The sequence below is a fragment of the Sinohyriopsis cumingii genome, chromosome 6, assembly GCF_028554795.1.
Source record: "Sinohyriopsis cumingii isolate HCF-2022 chromosome 6, ASM2855479v2, whole genome shotgun sequence".
Classification (NCBI taxonomy): Eukaryota; Metazoa; Mollusca; class Bivalvia; order Unionida; family Unionidae; genus Sinohyriopsis; species Sinohyriopsis cumingii.
The window spans coordinates 112,701,076-112,725,796 of record NC_142966.1 but is presented as its reverse complement, the minus strand read 5'-3'; the positions used below and the strand labels follow the sequence as shown (position 1 = coordinate 112,725,796).

At 33.7% G+C, this 24,721-nt stretch overlaps 2 protein-coding genes across 5 annotated transcripts in view; one reads left to right on the top strand and one right to left on the bottom strand.

Annotated features, from left to right (window-relative positions):
* LOC149797740 (armadillo repeat-containing protein 3-like) overlaps positions 1-24,721 on the bottom strand; it is a 107,662-nt gene that overhangs the window by 79,678 nt on the left and 3,263 nt on the right. For 2 of the 3 annotated variants that reach the window (XM_089962682.1, XM_089962685.1), the window contains exons 1-6: positions 14,802-14,882; positions 13,074-13,138; positions 10,606-10,723; positions 8,294-8,419; positions 6,887-6,958; positions 4,951-5,126 (exon numbers count right to left, since the gene is read on the bottom strand). In XM_089962682.1, the coding sequence (XP_089818808.1) occupies positions 4,951-5,126; positions 6,887-6,958; positions 8,294-8,419; positions 10,606-10,723; positions 13,074-13,121 (540 nt within the window). In that variant the 5' untranslated portion in view covers positions 13,122-13,138; positions 14,802-14,882. Of the gene's footprint in view, positions 1-4,950; positions 5,127-6,886; positions 6,959-8,293; positions 8,420-10,605; positions 10,724-13,073; positions 13,139-14,801; positions 14,883-24,721 lie in introns of those variants that run through there. The other variant, XM_089962683.1, reaches the window with a different exon arrangement.
* LOC149797741 (uncharacterized) lies at positions 18,184-24,538 on the top strand. 2 transcript variants are annotated; one of them, XM_089962680.1, is made up of 6 exons: positions 18,184-18,773; positions 19,336-19,531; positions 20,072-22,077; positions 22,596-22,822; positions 23,045-23,222; positions 23,687-24,538. In XM_089962680.1, exons 1-6 carry the CDS (start codon positions 18,296-18,298, stop codon positions 23,920-23,922), a joined length of 3,321 nt encoding a protein of 1,106 aa, XP_089818806.1. In that variant the 5' UTR covers positions 18,184-18,295; the 3' UTR covers positions 23,923-24,538. The 2 variants fall into 2 exon arrangements, with proteins under 2 accessions (XP_089818806.1, XP_089818807.1); XM_089962681.1 differs by lacking the exons at positions 23,045-23,222; positions 23,687-24,538 and having other exon boundaries at positions 22,631-22,724.

Here is a 24,721-nt window from a genome sequence, read left to right as displayed (position 1 = left end):
TTTTATTAATATACAAAATCCAGTCTGTAATTTTATTAATATACAAAATCCAGTCTGTAATTTTATTAATAATGAAAATCCAGTCTGTAACTTCATTAGTATTGAAAATCCAAAGTTTGTAATTTTATTAATATTGAAAATCCATCTTCTAGAATCTGTTATTTAATCATATTGAAAATCCAGTCTGTAATTTTATTAATATTGAAAATTCATATTCAAGAGTTTGTAATTTTATCAATATTGAACATCCACAGCATGTAATTTTATTAATAATGAAAATCCAGTCTGTAATTTATTAATATTGATAATCCACCATATGTAATTTTATTCACATTGAGAATCCACAGAGTCTGTAATTTTATTAATATTGGAAATCAATATTCTAGAGTCTGTAATTTTATTAATATACAAAATCCAGTCTGTAATTTTATTAATAATAAAAATCCAGTCTGTAAATTTATTAATATTGAAAATCCACAGTTTGTAAATTTATTAATATTGAAATCCATCTTCTAGAATCTGTTTTTTTAATCATATTGAAAATACAGTCTGTAATTTTATTTATATTGAATCCACAGAGTCTGTAATTTTATTAATATTGAAAATCCAGTCTGTAATTTATTAATATTGAATTACCACAGCATGTAATTTTATTCAAACTGAATATGCACAGAATCTTTAATTTTATTAATATTGAAAACACAACGTATGTAATTTTATTCATATTGAGAATCCACAGAGTCTGTAATTTTATTTATATTGAAAATGCAGTCTGTAATTTCATTAATATTAGAAATCAATATTATAGAGTCTGTAATTTTATTAATATACAAAATCCAGTCTGTAATTTTATTAATATTGAAAATCCATAATCTGTAATTTTATTAATAATGAAAATCAAGTCTAACTTTTATAATATTGAAAATCCAGTTTGTAACTTTATTATTATTTAAAATCCATCTTTTAGAATGTTATTTAATCATATTGAAAATCCAGTCTGTAATTTTATTAATCCTGAAAATCCACAGTCTGTAATTTATTAATATTGAAAATCCACAGCAAGTAATTTTATTCATACTGAAAATCCATAGCCTGTAATTTTATTAATATTGAAAATCCACCGTATGTAATTTTATTCATATTGAGAATCCACAGAGTCCGTAATTTTATTAATATTGAAAATGCAGTCTGTAATTTATTAATATTGAAAATCAGTATTCTAGAGTCTGTAATTTTATTAATATAAAAAAATCCAGTCTGTAATTTTATTAATATACAAAATCCAGTATGTAATTTTATTAATATACAAAATCCAGTCTGTAATTTTCTTAATATTGAAAATCCACAGTCAGTAATTTTATTAAAAATTAAAATCCAGTCTGTAATTTCTTAACAATGAAAATCCAGTCTGTAATTTTATTAATACTGAAAATCCACAGTCTGTAATTTTATTAATATTGAAAATCCAGTCTGTAATAGTATTAATATTGAAAATCCACAGTCTGTAATTTATTATTATTGGAAATCCACAGAGTCTGTAATTTTATTAATATCAAAGAACCTTATTCTAGAGTCTGTAATTTTCCACAGAGTCTGTAACTTTATTAATAATGAAAATCCACAGAGTCTGTATTTTTTTAATATTAAAGATCCTTATTCTAGAGTGTAATTTTATTAATATTGAAAATCTACAGTCTGTAATTTATTATTATTGGAAATCCACAGTATGTAATTTTATTATTATTAAAGAGACATATTCTAGAGTCTGTAATTTTCCACAGAGTCTGTAATTTTCCACAGAGTCTGTAATTTTCCACAGAGCCTGTAATTTTATTCAAATTAAAGATCCTTATTCTAGGGGGCCCTGAGTGACCAAGTGGTCCAAAGTGCTCACTGTTATGGATCACTGCCATCTCACCTCTGTCTGTGTGGGTTCGAGTCTCAGATTCTGCCAATGTGGGTATGTGAGAAAGCTTGCCAAGAGCTTCTTGTGGGTCAGTGGTTCTTTCCAGGGTTTTCCCTCGAGTTCTTCCTCAACCATTAATACTGGCCACCATGTATAGCCTATCTTGTGCTGAAAAATGGCGTTAAACCCTACAACAATAACAACTTATTCTAGGGTCTGTAATTTTCCACAGAGTTTGTAATTTTATTAATGCTGAAAATCCACAGAGTCTGTAATTTTATTAATATTAAAGATCCATATTCTAGAGTCTGTAATTTCATTAATAATGAAAATCCACAGTCTGTAATTTTATTAACAATGAAAATCCACAGAAGGTAATTTTATTAATATTCAAAATCCATAGTCTGTAATTTATTAGTACTGGAATCCACAGTCTGTAATTTATTATTATTGGAAATCCACAGTATATAATTTTATTAATATTAAAGATCCTTATTCTAGAGTCTGTAATTTAATTAATATTGAAAATTCACAGTATGTAATTTAATTAATATTGAAAATCCAGTCTGTAATTTATTAATAATGAAAATCCAGAGAGTCTGTAATTTTAGTAATACTGAAAATCCAGTCTGTAATCTATTAACATTGGAAATCCATTGTCTCTCATTGTATTAATATTAAAGATCCACATTCTAGAGTCTGTAATTTTATTGATAATGAAAATCTGCAGTCTGTAATTTTATTAATATTGAAAATCTACAGTATGTAATTTTATAAATACTAAAAATTCACAGTGTGTAATTTATTAATATTGGAAATCCAGTCTGTCATTTTAGTTATATTAAAGATCCTTATTCTAGAGTCTGTAATTTTACTAGTATTGATGATCAATATTCTAACAGCTGTTGTTGTAAATGCTTGAAACACATATAACAGTCCCTAAAATAGAAATGTATCCATAAGACACAGGTGCCCTTGCTTATATGATGCAGTTGAGGGCAAATTTCCAAGTCAAATCGGAACTTTAATTTCATTCCATTTTGTTTGAAGACCAAATAAGACTGAACCAAGATCTTGTTAAATCAAAAAACCAATAATAATATTGGTTTCAATTAATGAAGTCTGTGAAAAGTTGCTGAGTGAAAACTAAATATATCTGTGAAGTATGTGACACGAAGGGTCAGGATGGGACAGATGGACATAGGCAGCATTAGGGGCATGAAAAGAGGATTTGTATTTTAGAATTATGGTCCAATTGTGTTCTTTCACAAAACTGATCAAAAATACAACATTTGGAGGCCAACAACTGCAATGTTTGTAACAGGATTATTCTTTGAAAATATTTGTGTAAGAAATGTCGAACCAGGCAAAACAGAATCCCAGGAAAATGTGACAGAAGCTGCCATAATTATCAGAGAAATGCTCAAATAAAAAGGAAGATATAAAAAACAACTTAACTACAAAAAACAAAAGTGCTGTCAAGGGTACATTACATGGATGCCCATATGTTTAACAGTTATCTATATAGGTCAGGCATGTGCATCATATAGCTTGCAATCTGGTTTTATATATTTATTTACTTCATAGTGTGTGGTTTTATATTATTGTTTTGAGCTTGACACCATTTCTCAAGGGGTCCTGAGTGGCCGAGTGGTCTAAAATGCTCACTGTTACAGATCACTGCCATCTCACCTCTGTCGGCATGGGTTCAAGTCTCCGATTAAGCCAATGTGGGTATGTGAGAAAGCTTGCCAGTAGCTTCTTGTGGGTTGGTGGTTCTTTCCGGGGTTTTCCCCATGTTCTTCCCCCACCATTTATACTTGCCACCATGTATAGCCTAGCTTGTGCAGAAAAATGGCATTAAGCCCTACAAAAACAACAACAACAACAATTTCTCAGCGATACATAGGCTATACATGGTGGCCAGTATAACCAGTGGTGGAAGAACCTGGGAAAATCAAATGACTTATGGGAAGATACTAGCAACTTTTTCACTACCCACTTTGGTTGAGCAAAAATATTCAAATCCATATAGACAGAAATGAGAAACCCATTATTTTCTTATCAGACTTATCATGACCATGTCCTCTAACATTCAGACCTCAGAATCTACTGGTTTCTTCATTGCCCTAAGTACAAGCCACAAGAAATCCTGATCAAGGAACTTACTCGAGAATAATATTTTATCTTCAAAACCAATTTTTCTTTGAGGTACAATGTCCCTGACATTTGACCTTTAGATCTCCAAACACTGGGTCTACTCATCACTTTACATGTAAGCCTTCCAAAAACGGTGGTCAAAATATATGGTCAAGAACTAAAGTTATTCTCCAAGAAAACTTTTGTCTTCTTTAATTCTGATGAGCTTGACCTTTGACCTTCTGATCCCAAAACTGATAAATTTCTTCCTTACCTCAAGTACAACCCATCAACAGAGTTTGATAACTGCAGATAGTGGAGAATTCAAGTTACTGTGAAGAAACAGTTTTCTTCATTCAGTCATAGGCTCATTAACCTTTGACCATGTGGTTCTAAAATCAACAGGCTTCTACCTTACCCAAATTGCAAGCCACAAAGTTCAGTGGATAACTCAAGTTATTGAGGGGAATTGTTTTCTTCTCACAAATATATTAAACAATGCAAAATTTAAGAGCTTATGGAACAAAATTTCAGTGCATGTTTCTGATTGATTGGAGCTTTCTATGGTGTCAGATTACAGAATCTTCTGCATGGGGACTGAGCAGGTTATTAAAGTAAAACGGTGTATCTGAGTAATAGATGCTTGAGTTATTGAGGTTTACTGTATTAAACTCAGACTCAAATTTAATTTTGTTAAAATTTATTTTGGAAATCTTAACTCAAAATAAAGTTAATATCAGCCTACTTAAAAATCAGCTAAAATGCTGCTGTTCTAACATGATTTTATTCAGTACCCAAGACCATTTGTAGATTGTCTTATTCTTAAAGTTCTATGTCTAAATTCACTTTTTGGGGCATTCAGAATAAAACCATGGACCAGAGTGAGCAGAAACCCAGTCTCTTACCAGGAGAAGCAGAGCAAGAGCCTCAATACTGTTCTTCTGCACATCAGGATCTGGGGAACTCAAACACTTTACCAGGGGCTCGATGCCATGGTTATCAAAGATGGCAGACTTGCTACTGTACTCAGAGGCCATATTGGACAGGGCCAAAGCTGCGAACTCATGGCAAACAATTTCCTCTGAAAATACAAATTAACATGCTGTTGAGTACATTTCTCTTGTTTGGAAAGCAAAATGAAATAAAACTACAGTTCATTCAGCTTGGCATCATCAATGATATGTACATACGAAGCACACCGAATTTTCATGTAAGCATCTTGATAATTAAGTACTGAATTCATTTCACGCAGCAATGACTTTTATACAATTTGTAAGGACTTAATGAGTAACAACATTCATTTGATAAATGGTGAAAAAAAGTGGACTGTGTAGTCCCAAATGTATCAAGGAGTTTTATTTTTTTATAATGGACTGAATAGTTATGCTGAGCTGAATGAACTATGGTTGGTAAAGCAACTGTTTTGAGGAGTATTATGTAAACGTTTTCCACATGTATGTACCCAATGAATAGCACTTATCAGTAAGCGAACTACGAAAGTATATACCTGGTAAATAGTACTGATCACAGTGAGGATACTCCACAAGTATGTACCTAGTGAACAATACTTATCAGTGAAGGTATTCCACAAATATGTACCTAGTGATAGTACTTATTACAGTGAGAGTATTCCTAGTGAATAGTACTTATCAGTGAGGATATTCCAAATGTATGTACCCAGTGAATAGCACTTATCAGTGAGGGAATTCCAAAAGTATATACCTGGTAAATAGTACTGATCACAGCGAGGGTACTCCACATGTATGTACCTAGTGAATAATACTTATCAGTGAAGGAATTCCACAAATATGTACCTAGTGATAGTACTTATTACAGTGAGGGCATTCCACATGTATGTACATCATGGATAGTACTTATCAGTGAGGGTATTCAACAAGTATGTACCTAGAGAATAGTAATTATCAAGAAGGGTATTCCACAAGTATATCCCTAGTGAATAGTACTTATCAGTGAGGGTATTCCAAATGTATGTACCTAGTGAATAGCACTTATCAGTGAGGGAATTCCAAAAGTATATACCTGGTAAATAGTACTTATCACAGTAAGAGTATTCCACAAATATGTACATCATGAACAGTAATTATCAATGATGGTATTCCACAAGTATGTACATCATGAATAGTAATTATCAATGATGGTATTCCACAAGTATGTACCTAGTGAATAGTACTTATCACAGACAGGATATTACACATGTACCTAGTGAATAGTACTTATCACAGACAGGATATTACACATGTACCTAGTGAATAGTACTTATCACAGACAGGATATTACACATGTACCTAGTGAACAGTCAAACTATCCTGACACTTATGGGTTTAAAATTGTATGTGGCTTGGATGAAAATCTTTTTAGTAGTAATAGTATGGTAAAATATTCATAGACAAATCTGTCCAAAACAAAATTAGACTCAAACTAGTTAGGCTTTCAAAAGGATGACCACATTTATTTGTGAAAAAGAAAACATTCCCCAAAAAATCATTTCATGTAAGTAAGAAAATTTCACTGGGGAATGAATTTAGCTTAACAAAACTGTAACACCACCAAGTATAAAATTTTTGACCTTGAAAAAAGTCTCATTCTATTAATCTTGCTGAAACTAAAGTATGTTGAATGGCTGTCTAGTATTGATATTGCAAAGAACATCAAGACTATAGAGGAAATTCAACACTCCAGTTCTCCATGTTATCACCTTAGTTGTCTACTTACAAGATGTTGGAGTTTTATTATAAGCAGGTCTTAAATGTACTATATTTGAAACTGGTAATCTTTATAACAGGCAGATACGTCACACAAATCCTTGACTTGAAGTCTTACCTTCGGGAGCCAATAAACTAATGAATGCTGCATAGGTGTCCTCTTTCTTCCTCAGTGCTCTTCTTACATCAACTACATCGAGAAATGCATGGCATCATAAAAATGAACATTGTACTAAAATAGGAATCCATTATCTTAGAACATTTCTTGCTCAAAATGGCAAAATAAATCAATGAACTTGACAGGTTAGAAAGCATCAACAATCAAACCTAAAAAATTTCCTCTGAAAGTAATCATTATCATTACACCAGCCCCATTTTAGCCAGACTCCTTGATAGATAGAATAAAAAAAAGGGGCTCAATTAGTTCATTTAATATTAATTAAACCTATGCATACTGGTCACTTGTATAAAATGAAAAATATTATTGGTTGCAACAGTTTTTAATTTGTTCGTAAGTAAGTCCAAATACAAACTTCACAGACTCAGATTGACTGTCACATAATGTCATGGCAGATCCTGGTCTATTCTGTTTGTTTGGAGTAATCCCCATCATTTTTTAAATGATTCGCATCATTTTCATTGGTCTATCTTAAAAACATGTGATTTAAGAGAGTGATAAGATTGGGATGAACTAAAGACTTGCTGTAAATTATATTTTACATCTTGTGTAAAATTTTCTCTTTCTGACCTCAAAGAAAGTCTGATTCAGCAATGCATCACACATGGTTTATCACTGTCATCAAGGTAGTAATGAAAAATAACTTCATGGAGATGCAAATCATGTTGTGTTAAATGTTCTCTTTCTGGCCCCAAAGAAAGTCTGATTCAGCAATGCATCACACATGGTTTATCACTGTCATCAAGGTAGTAAGGGAACAAAAATTCATGGAGATGCAAATGATGTTGTGTCAGGTCTTTTTAGCAAATAATAATTTCCATGCCTGATATGTAATCCAGGTCCCATTTACTTGTTCTAACTCACAAAGTGCTCATTTTTCTTGCTACAGATATAACAAACAGAATCAAGTGTTATATGGCATGATGGGATATCTTGTAATTTCACATGTAAAAATTAAATTATATATTTTTTATATGTGATATTAAAAGAATGAAACAAATATAAAAATTATTTCACCAATTATTTTCTATATTTCAAACATAAGTATATAAATAAATTATTCTTTTGTTATATAATCTTTATTTGTTTATAAGGATAAACAGGATAAACAAAAGCTTACTTTGGAGCTACGCCATCATCTCCCGTAGACGGACGGATGCCAAGAGGCCAATTAAATCTTTACATAAATGTTTCTTATTAAAAGTTAGCAAATATTTTGTATTAAAGATCAACCAAAAAATAATATTTAGCATTCTTAAGGATAAGAAATAAAATACCTCATAGAACTAATGAAGTAAAAAGTTACAAAATATTATACAAATCAAAATATTATTCATTGCTACTCACTGTGTGAAGTCATGGAGCTGAGAGCCATGCAGGAGTTTCTGCGGACAATTTTATCCTCACTACGTAGAAGGTGAAGGAGGGAATCTACTGCTCCCAGCTCTAACAGTAACTTTCTGTTGTCATCACCTGCAAATAAAACAGTGGCATTCTCAAGGTATTTGGCTGTGTTTATCATTAAAATGAACTCAAAAGATAGCAGAGTAGACCCAGACTTGCTTCTGATAAAGTACCAGCAAATCCAGATCCAAGCTGTATGGTTCGATCAATACTACCATGAACAGTGGAAACTCTGTCCCGCTGGCATGTAATGTCATGGGGAATCTACAACCATGTGGAAACTCTGTCCCACTGGCATGCAATGTCATGGAGAACCTACAACCATGTGCACACTTAAAATCATTAGTAAGCTTATAGTCTAGACCCAGACTTGCCGGCACATGATATCATGGGAAATCTAGGTCAAGGTGTACACTTAAAATCATCAGTAAGCTTATAGTCTAGACCCAGACCTGCTGGCACATGATGTCATGGAAAATCTAGGTCCAGGTGTACACTTAAAATCATCAGTAAACTTGTAGTCTAGACCCAGACCTGCTGGCACATGATGTCATGGGAAATCTAGGTCCAGGTGTACACTTAAAATCATCAGTAAGCTTATAGTCTAGACCCAGACCTGCTGGCACATGATGTCATGGGAAATCTAGGTCCAGGTGTACACTTAAAATCATCAGTAAACTTATAGTCTAGACCCAGACCTGCTAGCACATGATGTCATGGGAAATCTAGGTCCAGGTGTACACTTAAAATCATTAGTAAATTTATAGTGGGGACCCTGTCCTACTGGCATATGATGTGATATCTACATGCAGTTGATTTCTTGAGACCCTCCCCTGTTAGAATAGGATTTGATATCTACACTAGCTGCATGCTTGAGACCCTGTCCTGCTAGAATAGGATTTGATATCTACACTAGCTGCATGCTTGAGACCCTGTCCTGCTAGAATAGGATTTGACATCTACACTAGCTGCATGCTTGAGACCCTGTCCTGCTAGAATAGGATTTGATATCTACACTAGCTGCATGTTTGAGACCCTGTCCTGCTAGAATAGGATTTGATATCTACACTATCAGCATGCTTGAGACCCTGTCCTGGTAGAATAGGATTTGATATCTACACTAGCTGCATGCTTGAGACTCTGTCCTGCTAGAACAAGATCTCATATCTACACTAGCTGCATGCTTGAGACCCTGTCCTGCTAGAATAGGATTTGAGATCTACACTATCTGCATGCTTGAGACCCTGTCCTGCTAGAATAGGATTTGATATCTACACTAGCTGCATGCTTGAGACCCTGTCCTGCTAGAATAGGATTTGATATCTACACTAGCTGCATGCTTGAGACCCTGTCCTGCTGGCATATATGATATCCACATCTAGCTGTAGGCTGGAGACCCTGTCCTGCTGGCATATGATGTGATATCTACGTCCAGCTGTATGCCTGAGGCCCTGTCCTGCCAGCACATAATATGACACAAGATTTGGGTCTAGCTATAGGCTTGAAATCATTACTAATACAGTTAATGTAGACCCAAATCTGCTGGTAAATAATAGGACACAAGATCTATGCCTAGCTGTATGCTTGAAATGATTACTAAAATGTACAGTATAGACCTAGACTTGCTTGCATGTGATGTGATGGGATATCTAGGTCTAGTTGCATGTTTGAAATCGTTAGCGAAAAACATGAAGTAGAGACCCTGTACATGTGGCTCATGGTGTGACATGGCATCCTTTTCTGGTTGCTTGCTTTAAATGATAAATAAATAACACAGTGGAACATTCTGTTGGTACATGATTTGATAGGTCTAGCTTTTTGCTTAAAACTGACTAGTAAGGAGATTTGGGTCTAGCTGTTTTCTTGATCTCACTTGTAAAAAGAGTGGATCCTGTCTTGCTGATGCATGATGTGACTGGAAGTCTGGGTCTAGATGTATGTTTTAAATCACTAGTAAAATGTCCAATGTCCAGCGTTTTTCATATTTTTCACACAAAAAACTTTCATTCAATTCATACAAAAAAAACCAGATTTAAATGTGGGACCCTGTCCAATGTTTTCATATTTTGCAGCAAAACTTTCATACAATTGTGAAAACCAGATTAAGTATAAGTATCTGTTAAATGATACCATACATTCTTTAGTAGATTTGCATGGAACTGAAGTTTGTGCAACAGTATCTATTAGAAAATGAAATAATTATCCAGAAAAGTAATTCTATATGTATCATGTTATAGGAAATGGTCTTTACTAACATTTATCCACAAATTTGTAGACTGCTTCACAAGCTTTAGCCAGCACATCCTCCTCCTGGCTGTTCAGCATCAAGACCACAGTAGCAGCCTGTCTGCTCTCCACCAACAGAGGGTCAAACTGCAAGACAGGAGACAACTGGTTAAGTTTGTTGAATAGATGTCTCAAATGCAGTCAGCCTTTATTACCTTCTAAAAGAGTTAAACCTTTAAATCTCAGGGTTTCATGGCATATACTAGCTGATGATCATGACAAAATTTGGAAACTTGAACTGCTGTTTTAAAACCTTTTGGTACCCTAGTGCATTTGATCCTGAAATACCATACATGAGAATTCTCCATATGTTATTGATCATTTAACAAATTAGATATATAATTCTAGTAACCTGAAGCCAATCAATGACAAAAACCACGAGAGGATCAAGTGGGTATAAGGGTTTACATCAGCCTAACAGTCAATTTTAGTATATGCAGTACTCCTCTCACTCATAAACTTGCACAAAATGGGGCCAAAAAACTTAAACCATGGCATAAGTGTCATACATATTTAATTTACATTATTTGTTAGTTAGTTTTTTTCTAAACTTTTATTTCATTATATGCTATTGTATTGTAATATTATATGTTGGACTTAATCTTGTCTAAAATCAAGTTTTCCCCCCACTTGAGCTGAATTATTGTTTTTATTTCATTCTGTAAACAACTAATACATAGCCAAAATATTCTCTGTGGTGTGTATGGGTTTTATATCAGGATCATTATTAATAGAAGTAAATGTTTATTTGGGTCTGGGTCTAGGTTTTTGGGATTCCCAACAATTTACCTGGTGTACCTGACATTGTCAAGGTTACATATTGTAATCTGAGTAACATACTTACTAATAATAAATAAGATTTTATTTTGTAAACATTAAGAACTTTCTAGAAAGTTATTTTCCATTAGATAATCGTTTTTTTAGAATATGTTGACTGTGACCTGAAGTCAAGTAGAGGAATATATAAAATTGTCACTGGAAGGATTATTCATTCCTGCTTAAGAACTAGAAAAATCAATCCGTATTATTGTTGTGTCAAGTAGTTCATCTGGGCTGGAATTTCTTTCTTCAAATTGTTTATTTCTCTGGAAATACAAAGTGCTCCTAAAAAGTAATATTCTTGGACAGAGACATTCACTGGAGTGAATTCAAACCTGGAATTATATTACTTTTTCAACAAAAGACAGTTGGTACAACAACAAAATACAGGTCATCATTTTCACTTTGTTTCTAGAGAAATAAATTATTTGTTGAATTTTACGGAGCCTGTTGCTTTTCACTTTTTTCTGTTACTTGTTTTACAAGCATAACCTTTGTAACATAAGTGAGGATTTGAGTTACTTAGGGACCCTTCAAAATTTAGAAGGGATGGATGTTTACAGCGGAATGGAGTGGTGGCAGATTAAGTGGCTCAATACTTGTTTAATGACCATGTTGTGACTAATTGTCAATAATAAGATTTTTCTAGAGAAGTTTTTTACTTTTCTATTGAAATTATATATATATTCAGTCTCAGAGAGATTGTCTGCTTTATCAGTTTTCAAACCACTTCATATGTGTACCAGTGAAAACATTGTTTATTATGTCACTACTTTTTACATGTGAATGTGGATACATTCTAGTGTTACTGCATGTCGATTCAGGTTCAAACAAGATTCTTTACTTAGAAAAATAGTGACATTTGTTTATAGAAATAACAATGTCGAAACGTTAATTTGTTTTACTGTTATGTTAGTGAAATACTGATGCTGCCATTTCATTACAAGTTATGGAGAATTTTTTTTCTCATCCAAGAGCAACATCTAAGTGCCAATTTAGAAATTTTAATTTCATTGTAAACCAGGAACCTACTTCTCCATAATGAACCCCATTTCAGAAAATAAGTTTTCCACGCACCCGGTGGTTCTTTCCAGTGATTTTTTGGGTTCTTCCTCCACCATTAATACTGGCCACCATGTATAGCCTATTGTGTGCTGAAAAATGGCGTTAAACCCTACAACAACAACCATGCACCTAGTCTGCCATTTATGCGGTTCCAATCGCATATGAGAATGAATTCGACAATCCCCTGATTAATGTTAGAATACTTTTACTTTCTTTATGTTACATGTACTAACATTGTTCTCAATGTTCAATTAGTCAATCAAAATGAGTCAACTTTTAACTGACTGGTAAAAGCTGTGCCAGCATTTTAACTGATTGAATCAATGCAACCAAGACTTCCACAAGTCAGAGATCAAAAATACAGTCACTACTTAAATTAGGTTCTCATTGAAATGCTCTCTGGCATCTCTGTGACTGACACTTTTCACATTTGAATATGTGATGGCATATTACATTTACGATGATTACACTGAAACCTAATTAAAACAATAAAACTGTAACATGAATATCACTTGACAAGACTTTTTTAAATCAGTATTTATTTGTAACATACCACGTCACTGGGTGGTGGTTTCTCATCCTTCTTTACTTTTTTCCCCATGCTGGTGTTCTAATGATCTGAAACAAAAGACAATTCAGACTACATCATACTAAATAAATATTTGGCTTTTTATTATCAAGTACACCAAATTTGCATCTTCAAGTATCAACACATACTTTTCTGAAAATTAACATCTAAAATGTTTAAGATTTTGTCAAGTAAATGTTGCATTATACTGAAGTTCACATCTTGAAAAGACTGCCAAACCAGAGCTTTCTTGTGCAAATCCTTAAAATTTTCACTCACTGAAAAATTCTCATTCTTATTATTCACTGACTAATCTAATGTCACATTTTTAAATCTTATTCCATTGATCAAAATGGCATCAACACTACAAGATATAAACAACATCAACCTCACAAATTATGATGAACATACCATAGCCAGAAATCTGTATGTGTGTATCTTATTTGTTTATTCCTGCTGTATTCTCAGAAATAAGAGAATGTCACTGGAATTGATATTTTTAGCCCATTTTATTATTCTCTCCCACCCCTTGCCCATTGTACCATTAACATCACGAATTAAAATGACTAAATTCCATCCATCAGTCAAGATCAAGACAGTATTTCTAACAATGGAGAGAGAAAAATCATTATTCTACCATCAGATAGTGTGGCTTTAAAATTCATCTGTCCCACACCATTGAGGAAGTTACTCATGCCTGGTCTACATCCATGATACTTTTTATGAAATGCATGCATATAGTGATATACATGTGGGGGATTTCCTCCTGAGATGAGAGGTATCTCCTGTTCCTCCCATCACTCACTGAAATCTCTCTTGTACACAAAATTATTATTTAAAATTTGTAAATATTTTTCCATTTTTTTTCACACATTTCTTCCAGTTTAGTATGTTTATTGATAATACTGATTGTGAACGGACTTGAGCATGAAAAAAAGGATTTAGTTTCTAATTCAAGCAGCATAAAACAATTAACATCATTATGATTCTGTTGGCAGGGTCAGCAAGCTTCAGTGTTTGTTGAGTTGACATGGATTATAATTAAAAGTAATTCTGAAACGGTTAATGAGATATTCACTATGTGTTTGTTTTAATCATCTTTTTCAGAACATTAACAAGTGTATTGTTATAATTAAATTATTAAAGTTTTCACCTATCCTGATGGCAGTCTCTGCTCCCTTTTGATTTTTAAAAACAAAATGCCATGGGGTAGGCAAATATTAAAGAAACAACATGGTGATGAAGGTAAACATTAGATAACTTATTAACAATGACACATACACTGATGCAATCCAATAAATAAGACTTTACACTTGTCGGATAGTATATAAGCAGTGCTATGTTTTTACCCAGTAGACTATTGGATAAAATCAACACCATTATAATGTTGCTGCAGGACTTGTACCTGAACCACAGGCTGGAGAACATTAACTACTAAACTAAATGTACATAACGACAAAGAAAACGAGAGCTGTTGCTTCAGATAAACAAATTATATCTGAAAATAATGTAACGTTTACCGCATACTGTGTCATGGATTAAATTCAAATGATATGCTTTACTTGTCTCTCCCTAATATCGATAACTACGGTGTTTCAAGACAAAATTAGTTTCAAATTAATAATATTTCTACTTTTTAAAATTATTTTAAGAGAAATACAACATGTTTGAATATAATCAATTTGCAAGAATATATTAATATATGTCAGTTACCCCTCTTTTATTCGAGAAATCTTCCTAAACACGAATTTGCCTCCTTTCCATAGCACTGGAGAAACAAGCGTATGTTGCTATACAACGTCACTGATATTTGTGTTTCACCTTCGACCTCCATAATATAACAGGTGGCGGGAAGCTGCTGTGCCTTCCTCCAGTAGAAAGAGCCTGAACAGTATGAACGACGGATGTGTTGGAAATGCAGTTGCAAAGCAGTTCACTTGGTTTAGAACTGTTTTACATTAATGCGTTCAGTTGTATGCAGTATTACTTATAGCATGTATAATATTTTGACTGCAGCGAGCTATAGTTTGTTTAGCATAGCATTGCAGATGATACTATTATCTGCGTGTCTCTCGTTGAATATTCACGTCAGCGTCTCAAAATGTATCTAAAGTTACCGAATTCGTTTCGTACACGAATAATTTAAATACAGTTCATATTGACATACGGCGCAACGTAATTTATTTGATACATGTCAAAGAGTGGCCTGTGTACATGTTATTCGCAATGTTCGTCCCGAGTTCAGGAGAAGGCCAATTTTAATATGGGACCGAGCCTTACAATAACTGTTGCGTATAAGCAAACATCTTCATTGTCAGTAATTAGCGTTCTTCATTCAGTTAGTATGTCCGTTTCAAGAAAAAAATAAAAACCAATGAAAAATTTGGCAAAAGATGAATGCAATGAATTTTGCTGTTGCTGCTAACAATAAAATAATAATAATAATGGACATTTTCCAGCAGATCTATTTTTTTTGTTCCAGATGTTGAACTTTTAAATTATTGCTAAATAGTTTGACTTCATTGTACTGTTCATGACTCGTTTTAAAGGTAAATCATATATTGTTTATGTATTTGAAACTTTATTTATTTTCAACACCTATAATTTAGTGCCCCAAATATTGTATCGGTCATACAGTTCTTTTATTTTTATTATTATTACTTTTTATCATTTTTATAAATGGCTGAGTTTATTTATATAGTTATAGTCAATTATAAATTCAGTTTCTTTTCTTAAGCAAGCATTATTTGTTAAAAATACAGTAAAGATAATAAAGTGTGCCTTTAATTTTAATTTTGAATACAACATTGTTCAGTTGTAGAATTATGCAGCTCCCTCCACCAGATCTGTCATAACATTTGTACATTGTTTACATTTTAAAGGTAACATATATTAATATGAATTTGGCAATCATATGGGCAAGAAAAAAGGATCTGCAGAGTACATTGGTTGAATTGTTTTTTATTTTTACCTTTAACATGTTAATAAGATGCAGATATTATTAACTGCAAATACAATATGTTAAAACACTGATACAGAATGGTGTACAGCATAAATTGAGAACAAAGACTGAATATGAATTGCCATTACTTCATACTGTTGCAAATTTTGCAATATTTGATGCCAAATATTTAATTTATTTACATTAAGTTATTAAAGTATATGCCTTGATATGTACCATATTTGCCTTGTGCCACATTTCAAATAAAATCATTTGCCAGGCAATAATTAGATATGGATAACATTTTTTTTACTCACTCCTATTCTATAATATTTTTCATATATAGTATATTAAATAAAAATGAACAAAATTAAACAAGAATTCTTTTTTATCATCGCTCAAGACTTATGTTTTCAATATGGCATTACCTCCCCTTGCCACATTATCATCATATTGTGATATGCCTCAGTTCAATTCAGTTTATTTTTCATCAAACTTTTAAATGACAGTTTAATAAGTTGTTTCTAGCAAAACAAACTTTTAAATGACCATTGGTTTCCAGCACAATTTGTGTAACTATGCCAAATGATAATTTACTTCTCAAACGTATTTTACCATCCCTACTGTATAAAACGCCATATAGTGTACAAAACTTAGGAGGAGACAGTGGCTGAGTAGTTCAAGTTGTGACTTAAGACATCTTTCATATCAAATGAGGAAATGAAATTATCACAAGGAAAATAAATTAGTCTTTACAAATAACGACATAATCTTGAGTAGACTACAAGTTCTGCTATAATGGCTCACTGCTCTTCTTGGCTGCTGGGGTGCTCCTGTTCTGTGTGGCTGCAGGAGTGCTCACTGTTCTGTGTGACTGCAGATGTGTTTACTGCTGTGTGGCTGTTGGGGTGCTCACTGCTGTGTGGTTGCTAGGGTGCTTACTGTTCTGTGTGGCTGCTGGGGTGCTGACTACTATGTGGCTGCAGGGGTGCTCACTGCTCTGTCTGGCTGATGGGGTGCTCTTGCTCTGTGTGGCTGCAGGGGTGCTTACGGTGCTGACAACTTAGAGACATTTATGTGACAAGTTTGGGGAAAACTTGGGCAATTTGAAATAGGCATCATATAATGTTTCCCAGAATAGTTATTATTAAAGGTGGACTAGAGAGAATTATTCAGATTTTGATGGGAGTGTAAAAACTTTGGCAGTTGGAGACAGTCAATATTGATTGGCTGAGTTTAACGAGGGGTTGTGTTTCTAAAAATATTCAAGGTTTGAAATAATTTCCTTGTGAAATTTGGCAGTGCAAGTTCTTCTGTGGAGGGGGAAGATTTTGACAACAAGATAAGTGAAAAGTACTTATCTCATTAGAATTGTCTTGAAAGTTGACGGACGTGAAAGAGATTCAGCTCCATAGAAAAGAGAGCGAGTTGAGTCTCAGAATATACAAGGTATTGTCTCAATCCCATACAATATGTTCATTGATGTTTATAATTATTTGTTGAATTTTTTGTTATAAATTCATAATTCAAATTTCCTTGAGTTCAGAAGTTAATCGTGCATTCCTTGGCTCGAATGTTATATAATTCATTTATTGTAAAAATGTCATACAATACTTCATTGGCATGAATGTGTTTAGATTTAGTGGTTGGTATGTTGTAGAAGTCATGTAGGTATTTTATGCATTTTTCTGACATGAATTGTGGGAATTATTTTATCTGCTGTCAGTGATGTGTATCATGTGTTAAGAATTGATTTTACCACTCTAGTTTATTTTTTACGTAATATAATGGAACAATTTTCATGTACATGAAACATTTGCCACTGTAGATAAACTGAATTATTGAAGATTGTAAGTAAATCATAGTACATGTATTTTACAATTTTGCTTTTAACTCACCACTGTGCAGAGGTACAAATAAATTATATACCAGATTTTCTTAATCATGGGAATTAACCAAATGCTAAGATCCCCACCCCCCAACAAAAAAGAGTGTTTGTGATTGACTGATCATCCATGGGGCCAAAATTAAAATTAAGTTTGTTTCCCCTTACCCGACCGACCCTCTTAAAATCCGCCGACTGAAAAAAAATTTTTGAAAAATTTGCGATAGTAATTTTTTTTTTTTTTTTCGTTTTGTTCAAAAATTCGTTTTTTCGTTTCGTTTCGTTGTGCGATCCGTATTTTCATGCAGTCAACAAAATCGATGTCACTAGCGCGCGAAAAACGTTTGTTGCAAGGTGTTTAAATTAGATAGGAAAAGCATCATGACCGGCATGGCCGGCAAAAGAAAATACGAAGAAGATTTCATTATATGTGTAAGCGTAATCGCGAAATGCGGGAAATCAAACAAAAAAATTTGTAACAACAGAATACTAGAATACTCAACGGAGTGTACATGGGATGATGTATATCACGACATTACCAATGATACAGACTTTCGCCCTCATAAAGCAGATGTACTGAACGTCAGTTTATCAGACAAACTGGATGGAACGATGACTTTTCATCCAGACCTTCACGAAGGTCTGCATGTGGTGAAAGAGTTTAATCAGCGACTGAAATATGTTACATTTACGGTGACCCGTGATGAAAGTGTTGGGTTGGATGATGTTTCCTCAACTACTACTAGTACAGAAAATCAACAAGCACCACCTGCACGGACTGCCTTTTCTGTTTTAATGTCTACTTCCGTGGCAACAAAGCTACCACAACTTAAGGACACAAATGCTGAGCGTTTCACTGGTATAAACAATTTTTTTTATATGAAATAATGTTATTTTCAAACATCTGTCTGACAGTTATTAGAAATGAATTCATGCACCCTCTGACAACTGCAATCTTTCTAGAATTTTTACTGCCTTCCTAATAATATATTTAAAGTCTGTTTGTCAAGTACAAATGTTTAAGCTTTGACCGACAATAAACACAGAGCATACACAATATAGCAAAAACTATACATATATAACATACAAAACAAAAGCAGACAATAAAAACATTAAAGACATACATAAACATGATTAAAACATTATTTTGATACCTGCAGTGCATAATGAATATGGCAGTGTTAAAGTCTATTAATTATGAAATCCGTTTGTTGATATTAGATTCAAGGTTTTGAATTTTATCTGCCATGGGGCACGATTGCAAGACAGCCAACAGTAACTGGTGTCACATTGAAGACTGCTGTCTGTTTTTTGTGTGCCATGTACACTTATTCCACATCTCATATCTCATTTAATATTATCTATCAGTAAAGCTGGCCATTCCATCTCAGTGAAAGGTTTTTTTTATTCCATTTTTTCAGCTAAAGATGAGTTGTTTAACGGCATAGTCAAAGATATGATAGAATGTGGAGACAAATTTCCTGGAAGCATGTCCCACCAGAGTATATCTGAACAAGTCCTGGTGCTAGTAAATGCTTTGTGGTACATAAGTGGCAACATGTCCACAATAGAAGAGAGAGCGGCCCACCTGACAAGAATCAAGCACATCCCGGAGAGGTGTTTATCTTTGATAATATTAAATTGAAGTAAAAGATTAATCTTTATTCAATGTATATTTATTACAAACATTCCTGCAACACATAATTCTAGAGAAATTTAATATAGTAAGTGTCTTAATGTCCATAGTTTTTTTTTTTTTTTTTTGATTTTCAATGATAAAACTGAGCAAACAATACTATCTCACGTTAAAGGAAAATATGACATAGACTTTTTAATATTTGGTAAGCTGATTAAAATAAAGGTTCAATGTCATAAGATTTAAAAAATTGGTTGAACACTGACTTTTTTATTTCTTTTGTGTTGCTACCCAACCCTAATATTGCGATGGAAGAGGGTGGTTTTATAGCACCATAAAATCTGGTTCAACCTTCCACGGTTTCATTTAAGCCTGTACAAAGTCAGGACCATTGCGGTTGTCAATTTCTCCATTATGTACATGTAGTAACCTCCATTTTGCTTACTTTACTTTTCCGTGACATTTGTCAGAGATTGATTATCCTTGTTCAGTAATTTTGTTGTAACTTACCTTTTTTACAGGTTTTTAAAGTTTGATGGTGCTAATGATTATAAAAGAAAGAAGCAAAAACGTCCACAGCTTACTGCAAAAGATCTGAAGTTACAAGTCCAGTGTTTATTCAGGCTAATCTCAAGACCTTTTACACAGCATTGGACCATAAGAGGTGACATTGAAACCTTAACTGGATGTTTACAGTCTTATGCAGATTATTTAGAAAAAGCAAATGAAAAACAGATATCACGACAATTACAAATGAATCCAGTTCGTCAGATTGATTCCAATCTCTCCATTGCACATCGTCCTAGACAAGATGAAATCCTACCATGTTACAGTCGATTGGATGGTCAGGTATCTCAGATGGCAATGTTTCAACCTCTCTTCTTTGATGAAGATTTGCATTTAAATGAACCATTTAAAGGGCCAGAACAACGATTTAGATATTTTGAGAAACTTTGTCTGACCATACCAGTACATATGTTAAGGTACGACCCTGGTGGAGGGATTGGGGCGATTTCTTTTATCTGGAGAATTCCTGAAGATGGGATGTCTTCTTCGGAAATGTTTATGAGAGACAACCAAGTTTTGCACAGCTTACGCAGTAAACTGCCTGAATATCACACAAGACAAATGAGACAGGAGTTCTTCAATGCTTACGGAAATATTGCTGGAACCATTATACCTCCACACATTTTGCGGTCTATCTACACAACCTTTACAAATGATGCTTCAGCAGATCAAAATAAGGAAATAGATAACCGAGTACGTCTTTCTGTTTTGGGGATTGATCCTGATCTTGTGGTAGATTTACGTCACTTAAATAAGGGTAGACCTAATGACACTTTCGATGTATTTTTTCAGACCCTTGAAAAGGAGATGCAGGACATGGTTGCTGCAGATGAGAGGAGACACAATACAGAGCATATTTCACGTTTTTTGTCTGTTAGGGATATGATAGAGCAGGTGAAAAGTAAAGTACCAGAAGGAACCAATATTCCCAGTGTGTCATCAGTCCTACTAGCATTTGTTCCAAAAAATGCACATCAAAATGTAGCCAAGTTATACAAAGGTAGAGTACCTATTAGATTGAAAGTACAGACCAGGCAACTTCGTGCACAACACCAAGATGATCACTACTGTTCAGCTCTTTTTAAATATTGTAGAGCATATGCAACACAATTTAGAGACATTAGTAATTTTGTGTGTATGGACGACAAGTCTAAGCTGGACTTTGGAGAACCTGATCTCTTCACCTCAACAGGGGTAAGAGGGAAGAAATCCATAGTTCCGATGAATTCAGTACTTTCCTGTCTTGATCATGATGTGCAGAGCAAAGGCTCACTTACTCCTTCTGTCGTACTTGATGTAGATATTCCAGGTGATGCAACAGAAACATTCTACAGGGGACAAGTCTCGGTTACATTCAAAGATAGTATCTTCCAGGCAAGCACCCCCTTCCGTCACATAGTAGAGCTTGAAACTATTCTGAAAGCTAAAAATGAGAACAAACCAGCTTTATTTATGTACACAGATGGTGGTCCTGACCATCGGGTCACATATGGAGCAGTAAAGTTGTCATTGATTGTTTTATTCAGAAGACTCCGGTTAGAATTCTTAGTTGCCTGCAGAACTGCACCAGGTCACTCTTGGACTAATCCGGCTGAGCGGATTATGTCACTTCTCAACATTGCCTTCCAAAACACTGCACTTGCACGAGAGCTTGCCTCATCTGATGTAGAAACAATTCTGAAAACATGCGGAAGTATGAATGAAATCAGAACAAAAGCTGGAAAAAACAATCAAATTAAAACAGAATGGCTACAGTCAGTTCAACCTATGATCAAAACCCTGTCCTCAAGAACAGAGAGAGTCCAACTTAAGGAAAAGTCTTTCAAAGTATTTAAAGCAGCAGAGGATGCTGATGTTGAAATGGCTGAAGCTGAAGTGACCCTTATAGACCCTGCCATCAAAGTTGGAAAGTATCAGCAGCAGCAACTTAGCCATGCAACACAGCTGAAAAAATTTATTGGTAAGTACAGAGATCTACAGAACATTTTTATTGCTTGCGACACTCAGAAAGTGCCAGGGTTGAAGTTGCAATATCTTGTCAGTCTGTCCGTAATTTCAAGGGTGAGTGTCAGAGCATTTTATAATTCCAAACTGAAAGTGGACATGCAGCTCTCCCGATTTGTTAGACTTCTACATTATAAAAACTCAGCATTGACAGATAAATCATGATTTATTTACAGATATACACAAATTTTAAAAATAGAATAACATTGCATACAAATTGTCTTTGTAAGTCGACAGGAATTATTTTGAAATATTAATTTAATGGCCCAGGGCACTACTCTTAAACATTATGCCAGGAACCCGTTCATTGTGCATTTTCTCATTTTTTCTTCATATGAAACATAACTCAAACATAATTTAGTCCTTAGTTTAAACTTATTGGCTCATTTTCAAAAGTGATGTGTTAAATGTCCCTGCATGTCAGCCCTTTCTATTAAATAAAAGATTTTCATGTCTCTTGGTATTTTATTACAGCTGATCACTGCCGTGAACGCCATTACTCCTTTCAGATCAGAAGATGTCATGATGAGGGTTGCTGTCCTACTCCAGAGAGGGAATGGGCGTGGTTACCAGACCCCATATTAGACATAACTGGACAGCATTGCAAGCCATTTGATGAACTGCTTGGTAAAGAAACTACAGATAAGGACAGGCCGTCTAGTTTAAAGCAAACTGTAGCTGCTGTGGCACAAGAACAACAGGTAAGGATGTTCATAAATCTTATTAAAATATAGAAGTTTTATAAAGTATTGATTTAACAGTTATAAATTGTGCAATAATAACAACACATGTATATAAAAAAGTTATTTAAGAAACTGCAACTTTAATAGAACCCCTTGTAACATAATAAGTTACAAAATAGAGGGCATGTCACTACACAACACTTAAAACACAAGTGATGATATTTATGTTTCTTTTTACAGGGTTGTAAAAACAGTATTCTTGTGGGACAGAATGTTAGACAAACTGTTAACTGCTGTGAGTGTCTAAAACCACGATGCATATACGCTAAGACGAAACTAACAGCAAGAGACCAGAGAGCTTTGACACATACTTTGGAGAAATACGACTATACTTGTGGTTCTGTTATCACACCTGATGGTAAGTTCTAATGATTTAATATTTTATACTTTTATCCAAGTCCTTAATACTTTATTCAAAAATATACCTATACACTCTTCACATACTGAATGCGGTTTGACTCTTACCTTGATTTAGAATCATGTCTGACACTGTCAGAGAGCCCAGATAGTTTTTAATGCTCTTTCATGTCAGATATTGCTTTTTTTAACTGTGATTTTCTCTTAGTACTAGCCATTGCACTAAAATTTTAATGTGAATATTATTTTACAAGTATTCCTGTTTCCTGGTCCATGCTCCCAATTTTTAGTGAAGTCCAAGTTGCTCATTTATCTTTTTATACTAGTTTCTCTGTGTTTATAAAGATAATTATTTACAGATTTAGTTTCAGGTTCTATATGCTATTTGTTGTGTATCATGTCTAGTCACCTTCGGACATTAAAGTTCAATTTTGGATAATTGGTGTTCTATTTAATATATTTTAGGAGACATCCTACAGGGAAAAGTGTTTGTAAGACTACAATTGTCTTGTGCTGTACACATTGAATTCCCATACTATGCCAGCAACATTGGCAGACCAGATATTTGTGCTCATTGTGGAGCCATAGGAGCAGAAAATTCCCAGGAAATGACTGGAAGATTCCGTACTGTTCTACCAGTGTGCCAGCAATGTTTAGCATCTGGAAAGGACATTCCAAAACGAAACCCAGTTAAAAACTAACCAGCAGCTCTTAGTGACATTTAAAATGATGTTTTGCATTGTTTGTTTCTTTTTTGTTAGTTAGATTTCTACATGTATTTAGTGTTCTGACATTACTTTATTGACATGTTTCTGCATATTTGAGACACTATTCAATGTCTAACTTTATATTTGTGCATTTTGACAGGTCTTGCAAATATGTTAAGTCTCATTATATATTGAACCCAATGATACTAGTCAGAAAGAATACTCAAGACTTTTAAAATACTTTTATTAATTATTTTAAAACATTTTTATACATTTGACCTAGTCAGAAAAAATACTAAGGGTTATTCCAGCAAATATCTACCTTAACCCAACACTCCTCAAAAACTCGGAAAAAAACACTTCTTGCACCTTTACATGTGTATCTTTATATTTCATTGAAATTACTCTCATTTAATATATGTTTCAAAATTTGAGTAAATCTGTTAAATTGGTACCCTGGCCAATGCCTGCAGGGAGTATTTTTATTGGAATAGCCCTTATCAAAAACTAATCTAGTCTATAAAACATTTTAAACTTGTTCACAAGTTACTGTATTTCAGTTCATGAGTTACTGTATTTCAGTATTATTATTAAAGTTGAATTTATCGTTTTTCTGTTTCCTATGTGTCAGTTTATAGTGTCATGAATTTCATGAGAAAAAAAAATTATTAGCCTACCTACCTACCCAACTTCAAATTGTTGGGTAGGGTAAGGGGAAACAAAGATATTTTTAATTGCGGCCTGGGTTTTTTTTGCCAACTCTAGCACTGTTATCCCTAAGGTTGCATTTGTT

What these genes read in the sequence shown, in the direction of transcription:
- LOC149797741 (XM_089962680.1), top strand. Translation starts at nt 18,296, where the DNA reads ATGACCGGCATGGCCGGCAAAAGAAAATACGAAGAAGATTTCATTATA. An exon ending in ATCAAGCACATCCCGGAGAG is followed by an intron (nt 19,532 to 20,071) that starts GTGTTTATCTTT and finishes CCTTTTTTACAG; the next exon opens with GTTTTTAAAGTTTGATGGTG. An exon ending in CTGTGGCACAAGAACAACAG is followed by an intron (nt 22,823 to 23,044) that starts GTAAGGATGTTC and finishes TTCTTTTTACAG; the next exon opens with GGTTGTAAAAACAGTATTCT.